This window comes from Hypanus sabinus, chromosome 4 (assembly GCF_030144855.1).
Source record: "Hypanus sabinus isolate sHypSab1 chromosome 4, sHypSab1.hap1, whole genome shotgun sequence".
Taxonomy (NCBI): Eukaryota; Metazoa; Chordata; class Chondrichthyes; order Myliobatiformes; family Dasyatidae; genus Hypanus; species Hypanus sabinus.
This window is the reverse complement of record NC_082709.1, coordinates 43,913,922-43,940,014: the sequence shown is the minus strand read 5'-3', so window position 1 is coordinate 43,940,014 and position 26,093 is coordinate 43,913,922. Positions and strand designations below refer to the sequence as shown.

The 26,093-nt window shown below is 41.4% G+C and overlaps 1 protein-coding gene across 6 annotated transcripts in view; it reads left to right on the top strand.

The window, feature by feature from the left end:
- The first annotated feature begins 2,218 nt into the window (after nucleotides 1-2,218).
- The window catches only part of LOC132392697 (serine/threonine-protein phosphatase 6 regulatory ankyrin repeat subunit B-like), a 162,125-nt gene continuing 138,250 nt past the window's right edge, over nucleotides 2,219-26,093 (top strand). For all 6 annotated transcript variants that reach the window (XM_059966943.1, XM_059966942.1, XM_059966941.1 and 3 more), the window contains exon 1: nucleotides 2,219-2,425. In XM_059966943.1, the coding sequence (XP_059822926.1) occupies nucleotides 2,399-2,425 (27 nt within the window). In that variant the 5' untranslated portion in view covers nucleotides 2,219-2,398. The remainder of the gene's footprint in view (nucleotides 2,426-26,093) is intronic.

Sequence of the window (26,093 nt, the reverse complement as noted above, 5' to 3'; positions counted from 1 at the left end):
TAAGACTAAATTATGTCTTCCATTACAATCAAAATACATTTGAAACCTGAATAAAAGCAGGAAGTGCTGGTTGTAATCAGGAGGTGTGGCTACAGCATACTCAGACCATCTGCTTTTTATTTATGATGGCTTCTATAGTCTGTTGTTGTTTTGCATTTCCTGAAGTCAGGCTGGATGTTATATTTGCAAAGTTAATGTGCATCAACTCTGTAACAATTTGTTAAGAATTCTGTGCTGATTTGTCTATGTTGGCATAATATTTCAATAAGTTATGTATCTTACAAGTGGTATTTTGCAAATATGAAAATCCATGAGAAACATTAAGACCCTAAGTGAATTTTGATCTTGAACCATGAAACTTTTCTATTATTACATTCATTATATTATTCAGGCATTCCTGTCGTTTAAGAATGTAAAGATATGTTCATTGCATTACATTGGAGCTGGAAGTTAGAAGAACATGTTAATTATTTTGTTGTCAATAACTTTGTATATATCTGTCATTAGCTCATTTATATTTAAATCTCTAGAGAATATACCATTGATTCCAATATACACAATAAAAATAGAAAATCAAATTATCACATAGCTTTTACAACGAAGTTTCAAGTTCTTTGCAGATATTGAATTTTTATCTTGAGATGTAGTCACCATTGCTATGTGGGTAATCACGATTACGTTTTCCTCATCAATAGTACACCTAATGTCCTGAGCTGATTACCATTCACAATTTAAAGTGAGGTTAGGATGACTTATAGACTCAAATCCAGTTTAGCATCTGCCTAAAACTGCATATGTTTTGCACCTGTGGTAAATTTGCAATATCAGTTATGTCCGAGCAACATTTTGTTCTGCAACTTGTTTTAGAGGTCACCAGTGAACGGCTATTCTGCTCTTGCATTGATGAACAATGTCTGCTGATTCCTCTCCAATAATAGTTAAATAAATCATTTTACCGTTAAGTCTTATGATATTTTCAGCTGTAGAATATTATATAAATACTGGATCCTATTCTTCATCATAAACGCATAACTTTCAAATTACAAATCTGAAAGATTCACTGTTAAAGGCAAAATAAAGTACTTCTTTTTACATCCCAATCCCCCCCCACACACCGCTCGACAGATTGTTTTAAAGGTACTGCCATTGTCCAATGAGTTGAGTTACTACAGAGATACACAATTCAACCGTGACAATACAGATTACTCGAAATAATGGAGTAAGTTTCATTTATGCCTTCTTCTTTGTGACACTTGCACGCCCACGTGCCCCCACAGAACTTGGAGAAAGCTTAAAATAATTAGAGTCCAGGAGTACTTAAAGTAAACCAATTCTGTAATACAAAATTGTATTGCATTAAAAAAAAGTTTGCTAAACACAGCACATGGTTATAGGGGTTGAGGGAATTCCGAAGTGTGGAATAGGGGAAATTATGAAATATTTAGCTTGAGCATCAGAAATATTTCCCAAACCAATCACAGGAGCATCATCAGTTTCAATGGACATATGACGAAAACTCTTTTGCCCCTATAAAAGGGTCGTAATCAGACCATGTAGATTTAGGAATAAATAAATGAAATAGCGAGGAGAGCTGAGGATTTTTTTCAAACTAGCAGCAAACTCTGTTTTGGCATCCTTTGTCTGAAAAGGTGATCGACACTGTTTCATGGTACTGCCTGACGCCGAACTGTAGAGAAAAGTAACATTAATTGAGCGACTATTTAAACATGTCTGCCACTGGCGCGATGAACTGAATGGCCCATCATTCACGTAGTATTTCTGTTATGCATTTAAACGGCCACGACGTCATCACACTGAAAGAGAAGGGTCTTCGGATTTCTTTCATCTCTGCGACATCCAAGGTGTCATACAAGCTTTTCTTCGGCGCTTTGTTTGATGCATTTCCAGTAATGATTCAAAAGGAGGGGGTATTTAACTAAAACATCGGCACAGATTCATCAACAGGCATTCCGCTGCAGTGAAAGCCAAAAGAGGGTGTGTGGGCTGCGGGTGGTGTTGAGAGGGCAATTCTAAAGGCAAGCGCGGCAGATAGGTTCACGGAGGGTCTGTGCGCGCGGGCTCGCATTCCGGGCGGTCCGGATGACATCAGCCGAAAGGATTCCAATCAGATTCGGCTGATCGCGCGACTTCCGCTCAGTGGAACGCGCGCCGGCCGAGAGCGCGCGAGACTGGGGGGGGGGGGGGGGAGAGCGAGAGGGCGAGCGCGCGCGCGCAGAACGGCCGTTGCTTTGATCTCGAGGGTTTCTTCTTTTTTTTATTTGAGAAAAAAACCTTGTTGTACACCGTCGGGGTGGAGGAGGAGGGAGAGTCGGTGTAAGGAAACGAGTCTGGCGGCCGTCATCAACCAGGGGGGTGTGTGCATGCGAGCGGCGGAGCGATGGGTCTCCTCAAGCTGACGGATCAGGTAGGAAGCCAAGGGACTGGGGGGGGGTGGGGGCAAGATGAACGAGGGGGAATGGAGAGCGGCCAATATACGGGGTTTGGGGCTGGAGGTGGGGGGAGGAATGGAGAGCCTTGCCAACCGGCGCAAGCGCCGAGTCGAGGGGCCGGTCTAGGTGGGGGTGGGGGTTAGTAGAGAGACCCCTGTCCCCCGGACCGAGCAGCACCGGACGAATATCGTGATGTGGCTACCTCCCGGGACGCGGGCTCGGAGCGATATTGGCTCATTTCTTTGCATTTTAAATGTGCCTCGGGCAACTGTTGTGCTGGGCTTTGCTTTGAAGGATATAAGACCACCCTCTCTCCTCCATTCCCTACCGCTTTCACCTCTCCCGGTTGAGTTTGTTCGACTCATACCTACTGGGAATGTGAATTTAAAAAATCTATTTCATGTATTTTCTTCTCGTCGTGTTTTAAATACTGGATTGAAGCGACGTCGTGTTGCAAAGCAGCGCAGTTTGCAAGAGTTCAATGGAAAAGATAATGCCACCAACTTGAAAGCTCCGCGAGCTTCAGTCAGCTGTCAGTTCCGATCACGGCCAGTTGTGAAAATAAGAGTTGATTGCGCTTTCCTCCTCCCCCCACCCCTTCTGCGTTTTATTTCGCATATTATGGTCCACACAAACGGTTATTTGTGTGTGTCAACACATGATTTGATATTAACTCTTCCTGTATCAGAGAGAGAGAGAAAGGGGGGGGGGTATTAAAATCGCGAAAAATTTCCGATTTTCTACTGCCTACATTAAAATGTCAGTTACAATTTGGGTGAAACGACTGTAGTCATCGACTTCATTTCACTTCCTCTTTTGAAATACACGAAAAGTGAGATACGCGGGTTTTCAATCCTGACAAGCGGAAGGAACTGCAGTGGAGCAATGAATTGTAGAATTTTAAACGAGTGATTATACGTATTTTAGTTCGAACTTTAAAGCTTTTGATAATCAGATGCAGATGAAACTGGTTTAAAAAGAGTCTTCTCCTGAATAGCTAGTTGTTTAAGAGTAGAACGATTTTAATTTTGTTATGATTGCAGCTGGGGATCTCTCCCAAGTTCCTAAGAGCAAATATTCACAAATAAATTTTGACACTCTTCCGGTTTATTTGGATGAATTGCTGCAAATTCATCCAACTGATGTCTACAGAAAGTGGTAGGTGAGCACATTTACATTGAGCACTGCTACAGGAAAGCAGTACCAATCCTCAAGGACCCCCACCATGGAGACCATGCTCTGTTATCACTACTACTGGGCAGGAGATACAGAAGCCGTGGGTCACACATCACAAAGTTCAGGAACAGTTATTATCCTAAAGCCATCAAATTCCTGAATTAGCACCTGTCTTTGTAAATGTCCTGAACCATGGGAAGTTCACAATTACAGATGTGCTGGGCTGTCTGTATCCCTTTCTGCAGAATCCTGTGATTAAGGGAGGTACATTTCCCATACCAGGCAGTGATGCAGCGAGTTAGGATGCTCTCAGTTGTGCCCTCTGCACACTGTGATGAAAAATCTGACAGTGTTGAGAGAGACACTGAACTATGTAACTTCACTCACCATAACTCTGAACTGAGTCTGCAGCCTACAGACTCGCTTTCAAGGACATGCAACCTCTGTTCTCCATATTATTTTTTTATTTGCACAATTGTCATGTGTATCAGCTGTTTGTCAGTCTTTGTGTATTCATCAATTCTGCAAAACACTGTGGGCTGAATGGCCTGTACAGTGCTGTATTGTTCTTTGTTCTTAATACCACAGATTGGTGCCACAGTAGAATAGTGGTTAACACGATGCTATTACAGCTCAGGGCACCTGAGTTCAATCCTGGCATCCTCTGTAAGGAATCTGTTAGTCATTGCTGTGGGATGCATGGGTTTTCTCTGGGTGCTCCAGTTTCCTCCCACAGTCCAAAGGGTAGATTAACTGGTTATTGTAAATTGTCCCATGATTAGGTTAGGGTTAAATTGGGGTTGTCCTGGGTTTCTGGATGGTACAGCTCGAAGTGCTGAAGGGCCTATTCAGCACTGTACTTCCCCCTCGATAGAATCGGTCAGTAATGAAAGCAGAAAATGTGTGATACAATCAAACTCAGCAGCACCTTTGATTCAGTTAGTCAGAAAACTTTACTCATTTAATATTTTTATCAATAAAATGACAGAAGGAAAAATTATAACACTTTGCCTCACATTCAGTGACGTACTTTTGAAATTATCTTTATTCTGTGAAGGGATCGGTGGCAGCTAAGTTACGTGCAGCAAGGTGCCTCAAACAGCACATGTGGGTCTTATTCAGGAAGGCCTTCATCTGCTTGTGCTTGTCAACTCCCCACAACCCCACCACCCATCCTTTTGTTGCATTTGCCTTCTGCAGCTCTCTGTGCCTATCAGTCTCAAAGCCTCACTGCCAATGGCTGGCTGGGATTGAGTAATAGTGATGGATTCAGAGGCTCAACAAAACCACTATGAAGGTCTTTACATAGCTTGGGATATTATAAATGTATTTGATCAGATTTTGAAGAATTAAACAATAGAATAAATTTATTGAAAATGTAAGTGTTCAATGGTAAATAGAAACATCAAGATTAATGTTGAAATAAACACTTACCTATATGTAAGAAATAGAAGAATGAGTAGGCCATTAGCACCTTTTGTAGAATTATGGTCTGTCTTGATCTTTGACCTTAGTACCTCTTTACTGTACTAGTCCTGTATCTATTAATGCTGTTAATATCAAAATCCTTTTTATTTCTGTTAAATTTAATTGGTGACAGATCTTACTGTCCACTTCAGTTAAAAAAAATTTCAAAGGTTTACTTTTCTGCATGAAGAAATTTAATGGGAGAACCCATATTTTGAGATGATAACTCATAAGAACTTTGTATGTTCAATAAATTCAACTCCCATTCTTTGAAATTACAGAGAATATGAGGCCAGTCAGTGTGGTCTCTTTCTTATTGAGACTGTCCCATCTCAGAAATCAGTTTAGCCTCAGATGGTGAATGTGAGGAGTGCATGGGGCAGATAGGGGTCTGGTCGTTTAAGTGGTGCATGCTCCTATGGTCTTTCAGTCTCATCCAGAATGTTCCTTGCAGGGAATTGATGAGTATGTGGCACTTCAAGACAGCTTTGAGCACATCATTTAATATTTTGTATATTTACCTGGGAATTTTGTCTCAAGATGAAGCTCTAAATAAATGGTCGAGCTTGGTAATTATCAATTACCAATTGATAATTGGTTATCAATTAACCATTGATAAATGGTTGTCAGCACATGGCTGGTTCAGAAACACAAGAGTGCATATGGAGTCTGGGGTAATAAACCAACTGCTGCAGGAACTTAGTGTGTTAAGCAGCATTTGTTGGAAGAAATAATTGACATTTTTGGGTCAAAACATGGGTGACCTATGTACTGAAGTTCATTTTGCTGTTGTATGTCCAACATTGCCAGGAGGCATGGGACCAAAGGCATTTGGCTGCATGCAGAATTGGCTTGCCTACAGAAGGCAGAAGGTTGTAGTAAATGGAGTGTATTCTGCCTGGAGGTCAGTGACCAGTGATGTACTGCAGGGATCTGGTCTGGGACCCCTGCCTTTTGTGATTTTTATGATTGATTGGGTAGAGGAAATGTAAGAGTGGGTTTAGTAAGTTTGCAGATGACATAAAGGTTGGTGGCGTTGTGGATAGTGAATAAGATCGTCATAAGTTACAATGGGATGCAGAGCTGAGCTGAGAAGTGGCAGATGGAATTCAATCCTGAAAAGTGTGAAGTACGGTAATACACTTTGGAAAGTCAAACTTGAAAGAAGAATATGGGGTTAATAGGTGTGGAAGAGCAGAGAATTCTTGGGGTCTGCATCCATAGATCCCTCAAAGTTGATAGAGTGGCTAGGAAAGTAGTTTCAAAAAGAACACTGACTTGAATTGACTTTATTTTATTTCTTACATCCTTCACCTACATGAGGAGTAAAAATCTTTACGTTACATCTCTGTCTAAATGTGCAATCATAGTAATTTATAATAAATAGAACAGTCAATGTAACATAGAAATACACTCAAATCAGCATGTTAATTAGTCTTATGGCCTGTTGGAAGAAGCTGTCCTGGAGCCTGTTGGTCCTGGCTTTTATGCTGTGGGACTGTTTCCTGGATGGTAGCAGCTGGAATAGATTATGGTTGGGGTGACTCAGGTCCCCAGTGATCCTTTGGGCCTTTGTTTCACACCTGTTTTTGTAAATGTCTTGAATCATGGGAAGTTCACAATTACAGATGTGCTGTCTGTACCCCTCTCTGCAGAATCCTGTAATTAAGGGAGGTACATTTCCCATACCAGGCAGTGATGCAGCGAGTTAGGATGCTCTCAGTTGTGCCCTCTGCACACTGTGATGAAAAATCTGACAGTACTGAGAGTGACACAGAACTATGTAGACTTGAGGTTTACAGTATGAAAATTAATTAAAATGGAATTGGACATTGGTTCAGCTACTTCAGTGATTCCACAAAATGAGTTTGAAATTCAAAAGTACTAAACTGAAGCCTATAGAAGTCCAGCTAAGAACTTGTACTGGAGAAAAGATAACTCCTGTGGGAATAATGTTCGTAACAGTGAAATACAACAACCAACAAATCACATTGAGCTTGTATGTGGTTAAAAACAGGAGGACCAGCATTGTGTGAGTGTGATTGATTGAGACAACTACAACTTGATGGAAGATCTATCCACTGCCACATCCCCTGCAATAGAGTGAATTACCAAAGGTACTAGATAATGTCACAACTGTCTCCATGCTGTACGCCATGAACTGTTGCCCAACATATGGCAAACAAATGTTTATGCCACCTCTGTGCCTCTGGTTAGAAAACATTGGACGAAGGAAGGACCATGCTGCTCAGAGGAATCATGAAGGTGATGAAAGCATAGTCCAACCACAAAGTCTCTGATATGTTAATCAGGCAGCTACTTGTGAAATGTGGCTTGGTTTTAAGCTGAAACAAAGTTCAAGAAGCTTCAAAAAAGTTACAAGTATTCAGCTTTTGTGAGTATAAAGAACCAGAATCTATTCTGCCTGCATTAAGGTTATTGCATGAACTTCAAGTGGGAGACAAAAAGCTGCTTGTTAAAGTAGATGCAAAGACCAAAGCTCAGCTGGATGAATTAAAGGCCAAAAAGAAAGGAGTCAATAGAGTCACCAAAATAGGGGATTCATCAGATGTTGTTGTGAATGAAGAAATCAAAAGAAGAGATTAGATCATCAAGGGAGCAATAGAAGGATTAATAAGAGAAATCTCCACTGAACTAAATGGATCTTCCAAAGATCAAGATGCACATCCTAGGAAGAAGGAAGAAGGTGAGAAAAAAAAGACAAGAAGTTGAAAATCAGAAGAGATGGAGAGAAAGAATGTGAGCAAGAAAGTGAAAGGTGTGCTTGTCTATTAATATAACATTCATGATGATTCTTGTGGCAACATATTTTGTCTTGTAGAAAAATTTTGTGCATTGTTATAGATACATTGCAGTATTTTTCTTTATAGCTAATTAATGGGTACACAATAGAAATTTGTAAAGTGCTACTCATTGTTCCGTGAATGATCTATCAAAACAAAAAGGGGTAGAGTCTCTCTTTCCGTATCAATGCAGACACTGTGTTTTGATATCATTTCCTCTTCCTCCCAGAACTAAAAAAAATGCTTTTTAAGAGATGATTAAGCTGTTTTGTTCCCCCCCTCCCCACCGGATTTGAGTAAACCCGTGTTTGAAGGGTCACAACATATTTGTGGACATTTGTTAGTGTGGTGAATGGAAAGTACAGGTTCTTGATTGCAGAGTATAAAACCTGGGCGATATAATTATTTTGGTGTGTGTTACTTTACAAGTTGTAGATCTTGAGTAGAGAAGGGAAGCGGGCAAATTGTGATATGAAAGTTGTATATAAGCTCTTAGTAATACAGTGGATTCCATTTAATTGGGCCACACAGGGACCAGTACATTTTGACCCAATTAAGTGGCTGCTCCAATTAGCTGAAGTTTCATGGAAATAATTAAAATGGTATATAAAAAATATACCATTTCACTGTGTAACAATCTGTATTTAAATGAAATACAGAACAAACTAGAACACTACTAATATTACTGCAGTCACAATAAATCTGTACTGGTTCCTAATACTTATCCATTGGGATTCATCCACATCATCTTTTGGCTGAAAATGAACAAAATCAATGCAGACACCTAATGCAGATAATGGATTGCCTTCGTACAATGTTGTTGACAATTGCATCTTCCAAGTCTTCATTTTCCTTGTAGGAGAAATGAGAAAAATTCAGGATTATTGTTGATACATTCAAATTCTTCATAGTTCCTAACTTGAGGTAGTGAAATAATTTCATTTTCATTCCTGGCCGTTTCTGGCATCTCCATGCCTGAATGCTTGAAACTGCAGTAAGCAAAACAGTTCTGAGTTGCCATACTGCTTATTTCTCACCACCTATCTGACAAAATGATTTTTGAACGCAAATACACAAAACTGAGGCTATTTAAAAACTTCACTTGCATCATGGTACCCATGACTGACACTAGTTAGAAACTGTTTGGAACAGTCTCCTGCCCCAATTTAGTGGCATAGTGTCCCAAATAAATGAAGGGAATCATGACTATTTCCTTGATTAGTTTTGATTTTCTTTAAGATTTATCCCAAATAAGCATTGCCCTGATTAACCAAAAGCCCAATTAACTGGAGACAACTGTAATAATTTTTGTCTGCTACTTTTAAAAATATTTTTAAATTTGAAGACAGTTGAAATTTTAAGGGATTATTATGGATGGAATAGTTTCAAAAACTGGATAATTTATTCTTTTATTGTGACTTTTTTTCATGTTGTTATTAAAATAAGGGTGTACAAATAAGGAGTTTGGTAATTTGATTAAATTGTCATGATGGATCATTATTACCTTTAAAAGAGAAAATTACTTTGGTTTTTCATGAGTCCAGAGCATTCCTCATATAATAACAAAATATGTTTGAAGTATTTTGGTTGGGCGGGGACATGAATGCACTCAGTTTGTAGTCTTCTGATGTTGCAGCACATCGAGTTTAAGGTTCAAGAGATGCTCTTCTGAACAGCACTGTCATAACATATGGTTACTTGAGTTACTGTTGCCTTCCTGAAAGCTTGAACCAGTCTGGTCTTTTGCCTCTGACCGTTCTTATTAATGAGGTGTTTTTGCTCACTGGATGTTTTCTTTTTGCACCATTTTCTGTAAACTAGAGACTCTGAGATACTCAGACCACCTCGTCTAGCACCAACAATCATTCCAATGTCAAAGTCACATTGATCAGATTTCTTCCCCATTCTGATGTTTGGTCTGAGCAACATCAGAATCTCTTAACCATGTATGCATGCTTCTATGCATTGAGCTGCTGTCACATGATTGGCTGATTAGATATTTGCATTATTGAGCATACCCAATAAAGTGTATGGCTTACTCTATATGCCTAGTGCATTAATTTACATTTTGATAATTTTGCCATTCATATATTAAATTGATTGTACTACTTATATTAAACTTCAGCCTATCCTAGAACACAGAGTACAGGAAAAGGCCCTTCAGCTTGTGCTGTTGGTGCTGAGCATGATAGCAAATTAAACTAATCCCTTTTGACTGTACAGGATCTATTGCCATCCATTCCCTGTATATTAGAGTGCGGAACTGAAGCCTTTTGAACACCACCACCACCCCTAGTAGTGCATTCACAAAGTCTTAAATAAAATTTGCCCTGCACATCTCCTTAAAACTATGTCCTCCTAATATTTGACATTGCTACCATGGGGAAAATGTTTCTGACTGTCTACCCTATTTGTATCTTTTCATAATTTTATAAACTTGTATCAGGTTTCCCTTCAATCTCCAATGCTCCAAAGAAAACAATCCAAGTTGGTCCAAACTCTCCAAGTTAGTACAGCCACTCCTTGTAGTTAATACCTTCTAATCCAGACAAACTGGGTTATCATCCTGGTAAACACCTTCTATACCCTTTCCAAAGCTACCACATCCTTCCTGTATAGAGTGACTAGAACTGCACAGAAAGCTCCAAGTACAGTATGGCCTAAACAAAGTTTTATATTGTTGCAGTTTGGCCCCTAACTAATGAAGGCGAGCATGCCATATGCTGCCTTTGACCTCCCCATGTGCAACACCTGACGCTTGCCCAGATTAAACTCTGTGTGTGTGTGATCGACAGTATATCCTCTGACCATTGTGAGCAACTTCACCTAGTTTTGCATTGTCTGCAACTAAACAACCCATCCACATTATCATATGCTGTTTATACAGTCTATATCACAAACAGCAGATATTCCAGCAGTGATGTGATGCTTGCTGAGATATGCATTCCTCACGTGTGCTGGATTTAAATGTGATTTGCAAACTATTCATTTCCCTTTGTGCTTATTTGTTTTGTATCTCAGTTTCTCAAATAAAGAAATAAAGTTCCCCAAACCCAACTAGTAACAAATTTTCTTTTTTGTTATTTATTTTTTAATTGAAGTTCATTGTCAAACATTTCCATAAGATGTATTTCAGACATTGTACATATATATATGTATATATAATCATATATATCACAAATCTCCACAATGTATTTATCTGAGGTATACAGTTATAGAAAAGAGTGGAAAGAAAAAACAAGCAAAAGGAAAGAACAATGTACAAGTAGGGAGTGATCTTTGTTTTACAACATTTTAATTGATTTGTGAGAATAAAATCAGGCCTATGAGGCATTATGTGGTTAAACCATTTTTCCCAGTATGAATCAAATTGTTCCAGCTTATGATTAACAGATGCTGTTATCTTCTCCATTTTGTAAATGTCCATTGTAATTTCCATCCATGTATTTAAAGTTGGGCTCTCCTGTGATAACGATTTCCTTGTAAGAGTCTTTTTACCAGCCACCAGCAGTATATTCATTAAATATTTATCTCTTTTCAACCATTCTTGAGGTATATATCCAAAATATATGGTCTTACTCTCTAAGGGTATTTCACATTTAAAGATGTCTTGTAGGGCATTGTGTATCCCCCCTCCAATAGTTTTTGATAACAGGGCAGTCCCAAAAAATATGATAATGATTTGCATTTTGATTTCCACAATTTCTCCAGCAAACAGGGAGGTTACTATCATAATGGGATTGCTGTAGAATTGTTTGTTCAATAAGACTATTTTGCAAAGGAGAAAATGTTTACTGAGATGAGGTATTACAAGCAGAAAAATGAGGGAACTTCCTGTTGTTAAATATTGTGGCTGATTGCTGACATTGAAAGAAACTGGTGCCTCATGCAGCCGTATAGGAAGTAGAAGAAGGCACTTTCTTTTAAAATTGTTCATTATTGTATCTATACTTTCCTTTAATGTACTTATTCCCAAAAATAATGAAATTTGATTATATTACTAATTATAATCAAGCTTTTCTAGACACTGTCTATTATCCTTTGGCTTATTGACATTTTTGGTACTCATTGTTAGTTTTTTAGCAGACTGTATGACATACAGAGGCTGCATGTTGTACAATTTAGATACTTTTCTATACCATCCTTTTGCTTACTGAATGTTCATTGGTCACTATGCTTTCATTTGTACTTGAGCTTCAGATATATTTTTTGACTAGGAAATCCGAAGCTGCAATTACCAAGCTGTATAATTTGATCAGCATCTTCATCCCAGTGGCTTTAAAATGCTCAGAATATATCTTTTTCATTTTGAGTGTCTGATCCCACTGACGTTATCCTGAAGTACACGTTTGGTTCATTTGTTGGTTCACCTTCAAGATTATTCAAAATTGTCTAATGTCATTTCAAGTACACAAGTATAAAAGAGAGTGAAATGATTGTTACTTCTGATCTGATGCAACACAAAAAACACAATAATAATAAACGCCATAAATATACTTAAGTTAGCTTATATACATTGATAGTATGTTCACAAAGTGACTTTAGACACAGGAGCATCTGTGACTAACAGGAAATGATACATTAGTGGGTGCAGATGTTGATCAGCCTAGCTTCTTGGGGAAAGTAACTGTTTTTGAGTCTAATGGCCTGGGTATGGATGTTCTGTAGCCTCTTTGCTAACAGGAGTGGGACAAAAATTTCACGAGCAGGGTGGGTAGGATCCTTTATGATGTTACTGGCTCTTTTCTGGCACCTTTTTGTTTATATGTCCTCGATGATAGGTAGGCTGGTGCTAATAATAAGTTGAACAGTTTTGACCCATTATAGAACCTTCCAGTTCACTGCAGTGCAGTTTCTGTACCATGTAATGATGCTGCTTGTTAGGATGCTCTCTACTGTGCATCTGTAGAATGGTGTGAATATAGATGTGCATAGTCCAGCTCTTTTCAGCTTCCTTAGAAAGTAGAGGCATTGGTGAGCTTTCCTGATTGAGTCTAATGTGTTCTGGCCCATGAAAGGTTGTGCAAGATGCACACTCCCAAGAATTTGAAACTGCCCTCAGTTTCCACTGCTGTGCCACTGATGTAAAGAGGCATGTGAATAACTGGAGTCAGTAGCTATTTCCTTTGTTTTGTTGAATTTGAGGAAGAGATTATTTGCCTGGCACCAGGCCTCAAGCTTTTTCACCTCCTCGTTGTTGATGAGCCCCATTGCTATTGCTTTATCGGCGAACTTGAATTCTTGGGTGTTTGGCCTTGTGGTCTTGAGTGAGCAGAGTGTACAGCAAAGGACTCAGTACACAGCCCTGGGGGGGGGGGGGAACACTGTATTGAGGATGATGGGGAGGGAGTAGTGGTTGTGCATCCTGACTATCTGAAGTCTGTTGCTTCGGAAGTCTAATGTCCAGTACTTAGACTGAGGAGTAGGAGTTTATTCACCAAGGCCTGTGGATCAGTAGTGTTAAGTGCTAAACTGAAATCTATAAACAGCATTCTGACATAAGAGTCCTTATTTTCTAGGTGTGTCAGGGCTAGATGCATGACAGATGCTGAGCGGTTCTGTCAGTAAGTACATTGATGAGTGTCCAGTATGGCAGGAATGGAGTTTCTACCAGCAGTTTTAAGCACTTCATGATGATTGGTGTCAGTGCCACTGGGCAGTGGTTATTTAGTTTTATAGACAATAGACAGCAGGTGCAGGAGTAGGCACCATCATTCAATGTGATCATGGCTGATCATCCACAATCAGTACCCCGTTCCTGCCTTCTCCCCATATCCCTTGACTCCACTATGTTTAAGAGCTCTATCTAACTCTTTCTTGAAAGCATCCAGTGAATTGGCCTCCACTGCCTTCTGAGGCAGAGCATTCATAGATCCACAACTCTCTGGGTGAAAAAGTTTTTCCTGAACTCCATTCTAAATGACCAGCCCCTTATTCTTAAACTGTGGCCTCTGGTTCTGGATTCCCCCAACATTGGGAACATGTTTCCTGCCTCTAGCGTGTCCAATTCCTTAATAATCTTAAATGTTTAAATCAGATCCCCTCTTATCCTTCTAAATTCCAGTGTATACAAGCCCATTCGCTCCAACCTTTCAACATATGGCAGTCCCGCCATCCCGGGAATCAACCTTGTGAACCAACACTGCCCTCCCTCAATAGCAAGAATGTCCTTCCTCAAATTTGGAGACCAAAACTGAACATAATACTCCAGGTGTGGTCTCACCAGGGCCCTGTACAACTGCAGAAGGACCTCCTTGCTCCTATACTCAACCCCCCTTGTTATTAACATGCCATTAGCTTTCTTCACTGCCTGCTGTACCTATTAGCTTACTTTGTGACTGATGAACAAGGACACCTAGATCTCATTGTACTTCCCATTTTCGTAACTTGACACCATTCAGATAGTAATCTGCCTTCCTGTCCTTGGCACCAAAGTGGTTAACCACACATTTATCCACATTAAACTGTATCTCCCATACATTTGCCCACTCACCCAACCTGTCCAAGTCACCCTGCATTCTCCTAACATCCTCCTCATATTTCACACTGCCACCCAGCTTTGTGTCATCTACAAATTTGCTAATGTTACTTTTAATCCCTTCATCTAAATCATTAATGTATATTTTAAATAGCAGCAGTCCCAGCACCGAGTCTTGCCCCACTTGTCACTGTCTGCCATTCTGAAAAGGACCTGTTAATCCCTACTCTTTGTTTCCTGTCTGCCAACCAATTTTCTATCCATGTTAGTACCCTACCCCCAATACCATGTGCTCTAATTTTGCCCACTAATCTCCTATGTGGGACTTTATCAAAAGCTTTCTGAAAGTCCAGGTACACTACATCCACTGGCTGTCCCTTGTCCATTTTCATAGTTACATCCTCAAAAAATTCCAGAAGATTAGTCAAGCACGATTTCCCCTTCATAAATCCATGCTGACTTGGACTGATCCGGTTACTGCTAACCAAATGTGCCTCTATTTCATCTTTTATAATTGACTCCAGAATCTTCTCCACCACTGATGTCAGGCTAACTGGTCTATAATTCCCTGTTTTCTCTCCCCCCCCTCCCCCGCCACCTTTCTTAAAAAGTGGGATAACATTAGCTACCCTCCAATCCTCAGGAACTGATCCTGAATCTATAGAACATTGGAAAATGATTACCAAATTGTCCACGATTTCTAGAGCCACCTCCTTAAGTACCCTGGGATGCAGACTATCAAGCCCTGGGGATTTATCAGCCTTCAGTCCCATCAGTTTACCTAACACCACTTTCTGCCAAATGTGAATTTCCTTCAGTTCCTCCATTACCCTCATCTGGGAGATTGTGTCTTCCCTAGTGAAGACAGATCCAAAGTACCTGTTCAACTCGTCTGCCATTTCCTTGTTCCCCATAAAAAATTCACCTGTTTCTGCCTTCAAGGGCCCATCTTTGGTCTTAACTAATTTTTTCCTCTTCGCATACCTAAAGAAGCTTTTACTATCCTGCTTTATATTCTTGGCTAGCTTACCTTCGTACCTCATCTTTTCTCCTCATATTACCTTTTTAGTTATCTTCTGTTGCCCTTTAAAAGTTTCCCAATCCTCTGGCTTCCTGCTCATCTTTGCTATGTTATACTTCTTCTCTTTTATTTTCATACTGGCCTTGACTTCCCTTGTCAGCCACGGTCGCCCCCTTCTCCCCTTAGAATTTTTCTTCCTTTTGGAATGAACTGATCCTGCATCTTCTGTATTATTCCCAGAAATACCTGCCATTGTTGTTCCACTGTCATCCCTGCTAGAGTATCCTTCCTGTCAACTTTGGCTAGTTCCTCCCTCATGGCTCCATAATCCCCTTTGTTCAACTGTAATACTGACTCTTCCGATTTTCCCTTCTCCCTCTCAAATTGTAGATTAAAACTTAGCGTATTATGGTCACTACCTCCTAATGGCTCCTTTACCTTGAGTTTCCTTATCAAATCCGGTTCATTACACACTAGATCCAGAATTGCCTTCTCCTTGGTAGGCTCCAGTACAAGCTGCTGAAAGAATCCATCTCAGAGGCACTCCACAAACTCCCTTTCTTGGGGTCCAGTACCAACCTGATTTTCCCAGTCTACCTGCATGTTGAAATCCCCCATTACAACCGTAGCATTGCCTTTGCAACATGCTAATTTTAGCTCTTCGTAGATAACTCTAATTAGGTTCTTTTTGCCCTTACAATTTCTCAGTTCTATCCATACTGACTCTACATCTAATTCTATGTCACCCCTCGCAAGGGTCTGAATTTCATTCCTCACCAGAAGAGCCACCCCACCCCGTCTGCCCACTTGTCTGTCCTTTTGATAGGACGTATACCCTTGAATATTCATTTCCCAGCCCTGGTCCTTTTGCAGCCATGTCTCTGTTATTCCTACAACATCATACTTGCCAATTTCCAACTGAGCCTCAAGCTCATCCACTTTTTTTCATATACTTCGTGCAATCACATATAATACTTTTAATCCATTATTCCCCTCGCTTCTCACATTGTTCCCTATTGCACTTGGCTATTCTCTCCGATCTCTTCCTGAGCTTTCTGCCCCTTTAATTCTGTTGTCTTTCTTAACCTATTCTCTCTTTCCCTTTAACTCCATCCTTATATTTCCAGTTTGTCTCCTCCCCCCTCCCCCACTTATTAGTTTAAACACACCTGTGTAGCAGTGGCAAACCTGCCTGCCAGAATGCTGGCCCCCGCCTGTTAAGGTGCAACCCGTCTCCTTTGTACAATTCATCCTTACCCCAAAACAGATCCCAGTGGTCTAAGAATCTAAAACCCTGCTTGCCACACCAGCTCCTCAGCCACACATTGAGATCCCCTATCTCCCTGTTCCTGCCCTCACCAGCACGAGGAACTGGAAGCAAACCGGAGATGACCACCCTGGAGGTCCTCCTTTTCAGCCTTCTTCTGAGTTCTGGGAAGTCACACTACAGAATTTCTTTCCTCTTCTTCCTGACATCATTTGTGCTGACATGCACTACCACTTCCAGCTGTTCACCCTCACCCTTGAGGATGCCCTGCAATTGGTTCGTGACGTCCTGGATCCTGGCTCCTGGAGGCAACACACCATCCTTAAATCCGGCCTGTTGCCACAGAAACCCCTTTCTGTACTCTCACTATGGAGTCCCCTACTACCACGGCTCTGCCTGATGTCTGTCTCTTTGGTTTTGCTTCAGTGCCAACTTTTGGCTCGCAGACCTGTCCACCTCTCAGACTGGCAGTGTCTTCTGTCCCGACAGCTTCCAAGAGAGTGAATCTGTTTTCAAGAGGCACATCCCCCGGGGTCTCCTGTACTTCAAGCATCCATCTCTTCCTCATCGTTGTCCCCCTTCTCTCTTCTGGTATCTTTGGTGTAATGATCTCGCTGTAGGTCCTTTCCAGAAAACACTTGTTTTCCTGGATGAACCTGAGGTCATCCAGTTGCCTCTCCAGTGCCCTAACATGGTCCTTCAGGAGCTGAACCTAGACACACTTTTCACAGTTGTAGCAGCCTGAGGCACCATCAGTGTCCCTGCCCTCCCACATCAGGCAAGCATCACACTGAATCAGTTTACCTGTCATCTCTTCACCACCTCTCACCCTCTCCAACTGTGGCATAGTCTCCTCCCTCAGCCTCCTCTCCGAAGACTCTCGAGCCAAAGACTCGCACTTTTCTCACAAGGCGCTTCCCTCAACAAGGCTGCTTGGGTCAAAGCTACACTCCTTTACTGGCCCACTCACTCACTGGCCGCTTTGAAGATCAAAGGATTGAAAGTACATTTATTATCGAAGTATATATGCAGTGTACAACCCTGAGATTTGTCTTCCCACAGCCATGAAACAAAGAATACCATGAAACCTGTTTAAAGAAAAACATCAAACCCACATGCAAAAAACAAATAGCATAAGTAGCAACAAAAGAGAATGAGTGAAAGACACAATATAAAACATAGTCAGTTCAGCTCAATGTTCATTATTTGCAAGCTGCCCTGGTACAAGTCGTCCAAGCAACAGAAAAATGAGCAACCATAAAACACAGCATAATGTTAACTACAGTCAGTCCAGAAACTGCAGAACTTCTGCATCATCCTTCAACAGCAGAGAGGGAGAGAGATACCATTTGAATGAAGGGACTTTCCTTTGGGAGCTGCGGGGGCGGGGGTAGAGAGAGAGGGAGAGAGATCTGCACAGGCCAGACACCTTCTCCAGCAGCAGTGAGAAAGGTTGGTGAACATTCACTTGCCTCAATGTTTTCAATCTTCTTCAATGCTTTGATTGGCGAGAAATGGAGTCAATTATGGATATGCACTGTCTCTGAGCTTCTTGGCCTCGAGGCTCATCTTCCGGAACCCTCTCAGAGATTGTAGAGATTTTTGGTACAGGGATGATGGTAGCTGATTTGAAGCATGTGGGAGCAGTAGCCTGGATGAGTGAACTGTTGACGATGTCAGTGAGCTGGTGTGTATTCCTAGAGGTAGTATCTGGCCCAGCCACTATATGGGGGGGAGTTGACTCTCTGCAGTGTCTGCTGTTGTAACAGACAATGGCTGCTTGCCTTGGAGGAGAATAGTTTTCGTAGTCGGAGTATTGTTGCATGCCTCAAAGCGTACGTAAAAGTTGTTTCGAGTATCAGGGAGATATCACTAGTACAGTTAAAGCTGTTTTATCCTTGGATGATCAATAATGACCATGATGCCACTTACGCTGGGGATCATTATTTTACAGGTGTTACTGAATCTTTGTATGTAGGCAGTCTTTGCCCTCATGATGCCCAAGATGAGGGTTTTCCTGGATGCTCTGAGAGGTTTCATATTATTTATTGTTACATTTATGTAGAATTTTGATGTAGTTTGGTCACAACTATTTATTAAATCATTTTTTAAAAGAATCAACTTGGGCGATAAATATTAGTTGTGTTCTCCATTTGCAGGAATCATAATTACTTTGATCTTGCTACATCAACACCTCTTGGTGAGGACTCTGATAATTCTGATCATCTTTACTATATCTCCTTGCTCTTTGTCACAGACAAACATTGAGAAAATAGAAAATTATAAAAATGTGATTCTGCAGATGCTAGAAATCCAGATCAACACATACAAAATACTGGAGGAACTCAGCAGGTCAAGCAGCATCAATGGAAATGAGTAAACATTTGCTGAGACCCTTCATCAGGAATGGAAAGGAAGGGGGAAGATGCCAGAATGAGAGGGGAGGGGATGGAGGATAAGATAGAAGGTGATAGCTGAAGCCAAGTGGGTAGGGGAGGGACATTGAAGTAAGAAGCTGGGAGGTCATTGGCAGAAAAGGGAAAGGGCTAGAGAAGTAGGAATCTGATAGGGATCATGGGCAAAAGGGAAGGAGGAGGGGCACAAGGGGGAGGTGATAGGCAAGTATGAAGATAAAAACCCAGAATGGGAAATTGAAGAAGAGGGAATTGGGAGGGGGAAAGATTATGAGAAGTTGAAGAAATCAATGTTTATGCCATTAAGTTGGAGACTATAGTGGTATGCAAAAGTTTGGGCAACCCTGGTCAAAATTTCTGTTACTGTGAATAGTTAAGTAAGTAGAAGATGAACTTATCTCCAAAAGTCATGAAGTTAAAGATGAAATATTCTATTCAACATTTTAAGCAAGATTAGTTTATTATTTTTGTTTTGTACAATTTTAGAGTGGGGGAGAAAAGGAAAGGAGCACCATACAAAAGCACCAAGAAATTTGAGCTCTCAGGTAACTTTCACCAAGGTCTCAGACCTTAATTAGCTTGTTAGGGCTATGGCTTGTTCACAATCATCGTTAGGGAAGGCCAGGTGATGCAAATTTCATAGCTTTATAAATATCCTGACTCCTCAAACCTTGTCCCAACAATCAGCAGGCATGGGCTACTCTAAGCAGCTACTTAGCACTCTGAAAATTAAAATAAATTATGCCCACAAAGCAGGAGAAGGCTATAAGAAGATAGCAAAGCGTTTTCAGGTAAGCCTTTCCTCAGTTTGTAATGTAATTAAGAAATGGCAGTTAACGGATGGTGGAGGTCAAGTTGAGGTCTGGAAGACCAAGAAAACTTTCCGAGAGGACTGTTTGTAGGATTGCTAGAAAGGCAAATCAAAACCCCTGTTTGACTGCAAAAGTCCTTCAGGAAGATTTAGCAGACTCTGGAGTGGTGGTGCACTGTTCTACTGTGCAGTGACACCTGCAGAAATATGACCTTCATGGAAGAGTCATCAGAAGAAAACCTTTCCTGTGTCCTCACTGTAAAATTCAGCATCAGAAATTTGCAAAGGAACTTCTAAGCAAGCCTGATGCATTTTGGAAACAAGTCCTGTGGACTGATGAAGTTAAAATAGAACTTTTTGGCTGCAATGAGTGAAGGTATGTTTTGAGAAAAAAGGGTTCAGAACCCTCTCCAACTGTTAAGCACGGGGGTGGATCATGGCTTGTGTTGCACCCAGTAGCACGGGAACATTTCACTGGTAGAGGGAAGAATGAATTCATTTAAATACCAGCAAATTCTGGAAGGAAACATCACACCGTCTGTTTAAAAAAAAGCTGAAGATGAAAAGAAGATGGCTTCTACAACAGGATAATGATCATAAACACACCTCAAAATCCACAATGGTCTACCTCAAGAGGTGCAAGCTGAAGGTTTTGCCATGGGCCTCACAGTCCCCCGACCTAAACATCAATGAAAATCTTGGATAGACCTTGTGGTGAACTACATATACCTGTCTGGACACGCCCCCTGCTGACTGTTCCTGTGGCTCCTCCCACAGACCCCTGTATAAAGGCAATTGAGGTCTGAGCCCGGCCTCTCTGTCTCCAGAATGTAGTATGGTGGTCAACCACTGCTTGTTCCTTCTTCCAGTCAATAAAAGCTGATATCTCGCCTTTACGTCTCAGAGAGAGTTATTGATGGTGCATCAAACCTCAAAAGCGCAGTGCTTGCAAGACAGCCAAAGAATCTGAGAACTAGAAGCCTTTTTCAAGTAAGAATGGGCAAAAATCCCCCGAATAAGAATTGAAAGTGTTTACAAGCAGTGATGCTTGCCAAAGTGGGTGTTACTGACCAAGCTGGGTGCCCAAACTTTTGGTTCGGGCCCTTGTCATTTGTGGTTATTTTGAAACTGTAAAAGATGGAAACAAAAAAGTAATCTTGCTTAAAATATTAAAGAAATGTGTCATCTTTAACTTTATGCCTTTTGGAAATCAGATCATCTTTTACTTGCTTAGCTATTCACAGTAACAGAAATTTTGACTAGTGGTGCCCAAACTTCTGCATGCTACTGTACCTAGACAGAATATGAGATGTTGCTCCTCCAACCTAAGAGTGGCTTCATTGTTGCAGAAGAGGTGGCCATTGATTGATATGTTGGAATGGGGATAGGAATTGAAATGGTTGGCAATCTATTGGGTCTGACCATTGTAGAGGAGGCCGCATTGGGAGCACTGGATATACGGGCAGTCCCCTAGTTACGTACGAGTTCCATTCCTGAGTCCATCTTTAAGTCGGATTTGTACGTAAGTCGGAACAAGTATATCCGGTATTATTTAGCGTCAGTTAGTCAAACATTTGTCTTAGTATATATTTTACCTTTCTATGCATATAAAACACTTAAGAAACGTATGTATTCCAATAATTAAACCACTGCGTTGCTTAGTAATAATTGTAGCTTTCATCAGGGCAGGGCCTTTCACATGCTCCATTATTCTCACTTTATCTGTTATCATTTAAAATTGTTCCGATTGTTGACTGACTGTAGCCTAATGCTTTTCCAATGACCGATGGCGTTTTACCTCTTTCCAAGCACTTTATTATTTCCACTTTATTTTTAATTGTGATCGCTTCCACTCAATGGAACAGAAACACTGTGGGCGGTGGGTCCCGAGCTCCGCCGGCTCCTGAGGTCTGCTGGGTCTTAAGGACCACTGCACTGGGACGTTAAATGGGACAAGTGGGGGCTGTGCTGGGTTTGGGTATTTGATCCTCCACAATACTCCGCTTGGGAATTTAAACTGGAGGTGGCAATGTTTTGTTTTTACGAGGTTGAGTTGCGAGCTCGACATCAACCCGGCACGGATGGTACAGGAGTCACTGGATCGACATCAACCTGGCATGGGAGCGGTCTGTCACTGGATCGAACTTGGGAACCTCTGTTCTCCAGCCCAGCACTGATCTCACTGTGCCACCAGCCGACCGGAACCGGGTGGGGGGGTGGGGGGGGGCGGGGTCAGGGTGAATCTTGCTAAGAAAAATTTAAGTCGAATACAAAGTTACACACTCAACACAATGTTAACAGCAATGACTTAAAATGGCAGACGGAGTCACGATCTGACTTAAAATGGCGGATGGCGTTCTCCTTCCTTGGTTCGTAAGTACGAGTTGTCCATAGGTCGGACGTTTGTAACTCGGATACTACCTGTAATGGAAAAGCCCAACAAATTTGCAGGGGAAGTGTTGCCTCACCTGAAAGACTGTTGGGGGCCCTGAATTAAGATGAGGGAGGAAGTGAATGAGTAGGTGTAGCACTTCTGCCACTTACAAGGATAAGTACCAGGAAGGAGATTTGTGGGGAGGGATAAATGGACAAGGAAATATCAGAAGAATCCCTGTGGAATGTGGGGGGGAGGTAAAGATGTTTGGTGGTAGGGTCTCATTGAAGATGTCAAATGTTGCAGAGAACAATGTGTTAGACATGAAGGTTCATGGGGTAGTAATTGAGGACCAAGAGCTACTCTTATCATATTAAAGGTGGTGGGAAGAAGGGGTCAGGACAGATGCCTGGGAAATAGAGGAGGTGAAGATGAGGGTAGCATCAATGGTAGAAGATGGGAAACCCCGTTCTTTGAAAAAGGAGGACATATCTGATTGTCCCAGAAAGGAAAGCCTCATTATGGGGACAGATGTGGTGGAGATGAGCTAATTGAGAAAAGGAAATGGTGTTTACAGGAAACAGGGTGAGAAGAGGTATAGTCAAGATAGCCATCGGAATCAATAGGTTTATAAAAGATATCTGTAGACAGTTTATCTCCAGACATGGAGACAGAGAGATTGAGAAATGGACCAAGTGCATTTAAGGGTAGTGTGGAAGCTGGAGGCAAAGTTGTTGACATTGACAAGCTTGGCATGGTTGCATGAGCAGCACTAATGCAGTCATCAATGTAGCACAGAGAGTTGGAGAGCATTACCAGGGAATGCTTGGAACATGGACTGTTTTTCCTCTGTGTTTACAGATGAGAAAATTGTGGTTGTTCAAGAAATAAGGGAAACAAGTGAGTGTGAACAAAATTGCAGTGTCCAAACAAAAACTTGCCTGGCTGAACAGATTGTATTGCTGTTGTGGCAGGGGCTCACATACTCAGACCAATGCAGCTTTAAAGGTAATACATGCAGAAAATGCAACAAAGTAGGACATGTACAGGATGTTGGGCAAGCAAAAGTAAATACACTGCACAGGGAAGAGATAAGGATTAGAAAGCCAAGTTACAGTTTCAAAAAGAGCACTAATATGCATGCTGTTGATGAAACATCTGATAATGATAAGAGTGACACAGAACTGAGTAACCTTGAGATTTACAATGTGAAAAACAACAACAGACAAGCAATAAGGCTTACACCAGAAATGAACGACAGGTTAGTTAAAATGGAATTGGATGCTAGCTTTGCTGTTACAGCCATTCTGCAAAATGAATGATGGCGTTTCAAAGATGCTGAACTGAAGCCTTCAGTTATCCAACTAAGAATTTATATTGGAGAAAAGATCATTCTTATGGGAATGATATTTGGAACAGTGAAATACAACAACCAACATGCCACATTGGGCTTGTATGTGGTAAAAGCAGAAGGGCCAACATTGTGGGGCCATGATTGGCTGAGACTACTACAACTTGATTGGAGGCTCATCCATTACTTGCATGGCACATTTCCTGCAGTAGAGTCAACCAAAAGATACTGGATGGTGCCATAGCAGTGTTTAAGTTTTTCATTAGAAAAACCAAACATATCAAGGGTAAAAATGTGTTAAATGAAAATGCCACACCCAAGTTTTTACCAAAAACCATCTGTGATAAAGTAGCTAGTGAGCTAGTTCACATGGAGGCTGTAGGAATTCTTTCTAGGTTGAGTGAAACCCATGGGCTACGCCAGTTGTTCCAGTAGCCAGGAAATATAGGTTGTTCAGGATCAGAGGTGACTTTAAGGTCACCATCAGCTCAGTACTAAAAGTAGATCAATACCCTCTGCCCAGGTTGGAGGATATCTTTACAAAATATTTCAGCAAAGTGGACTTGGCTAAGGCTTGCCTTCAGGTGGAGATAGAAGAAGAGTCCAAAGTTTTTCTCACCATAAACACTCACAAAGGGCTTTATTGCTATAATAGACTTGTTTTTGGCGTAGCATTTGCACCTGCACTCTGGAAGAAAGTTATGGACCAGGTGCTGCAAGGCTAACCGAGCCCTCAGTGTTACCTGGATAACATCATTGTTACTGGTGAGGAGAACTAGGAATATCTCCAAAATCTCAAGGCAGCATTAAAAAGATTAGAAGGTTATGGGCTCAGAGTACAATGTGACAACTGTGAATTCTTTAAGCCAAGCATTACTTACTGTAGTCACATCATTGATGAACAATGCTTGGTCTGTTAGGAACACATTGGGGTTGATGATTCTATCATCTACATGCTGAACAGAGCATACTTCCATTTGGATAAGCAAGGCAACACTGTGAGGGTCATGTTTTTTGAATTTCAAGTACCTTCAATTCCATACAGCCCTTATTGGGGGGAGGATAGCCCCATTCAATGCAGGTTTGCATTTCCATTGTTTGCTGGATAATGGGCTACCTGACTGGCAGACCATAGTTTGTGTGGCCTCAAGAGTTGTGGTGTCAGACATGGCTATAGGCAGCATTGGGGCCCCACAGGGGATTGTATTGACTCCCTTCTTGTTTACCCTGTGTACCTCAGACTTTAGATATAACACTATAGAAATTCTCTGATTACTTAGTAATAGTTGGGTGTATAAAGGGAGGACTTTGTCAAATGGTGCAAGCTGAATCATCTGCAGCTTAATGTCAGTAAGACAAAGGAGATGGTGATGAACTTTAGCAAGTCTAAGCTGCCCTGTTACTATTGATGGTGAGGACCTACAGGTACCTGGGGGTGAACCTGGATGACAGACTTGACAATAGACAATAGGTGCAGAAGTAGACCATTCAGCCCCTCGAGTCTGCACCGCCATTCTGAGATCATGGCTGATCATTCACTATCAAGTGGAGCATCAACACAGAGGCTGTGTACAACAAGGGCCAGAGTCGCCTCGATTTCCAGAGGAGACTGAAATCCTTTGGAGTATGTAGGCCTCTCCTTCTCATGTTCTACCAGTCTGCTGTTGCTAGTGCAATCTTCTATGTGGTGGTGTGCTGGGGCAATGGCATCAATACAGGTGATGTCAACAGGTTCAATAACTGATTAGAAAGGCTGGCTCTGTTATAGGAGTAAAACTGGACACACTGGAGGCTGTGGGAGAACAAAAGACCCTATGGAAAATCCTGGCAATTCTGGACAATATTTCTCATCCTCTGCATGCCACCTTGGCTGAGACAACTACACTACTCCAAAGAGTGCGGCATGAGGCCATTAGGCTCTATAATGAGTCAACCTATAGCTGGGGAAGTGATGACCCCTCCTGTTAGACTGAGCTAACTTATTGTTTTTATTCTTTCTTACTTCTCTTCTAATATTTGTATATCTGTGCACTTGTAATGCTACTGTGACACTGCAATTTCCTTTGGGATCAATAAAGTATCTAACTATTTATCCTTCACAAGTGTGCTGAGAAAATTTTAAGCTATGATGGATGCCCTAAGGCCAAATGACGTGTCACATTTGTGGTTCTTTTTGGGATTTGTCAATTCAAAGTCAAAGTCCTGTCCCAAGCCTTTGTGGCTCATCAGGCCGGTTTATGCTGGTTTCTGTGGCATGAAGCGACTGAGAGTCAAGATTCCCCCTGCCCAGGGTAGGATGCTAGTCTATTGCAAGGTTGACCCCCAGCATATTTTTTTTGCCAGTACCCATTTTTCAGCTGGGTAGACTTGTGTGGTTAAGTGCCTTGCTGCCTCGTCTGGGCTCAAACTTATGGCCTTCAGGTTGCTATTCGAACACCCTAACCACTTGGCCACATGCCACACAGATTTGTCAATTACTG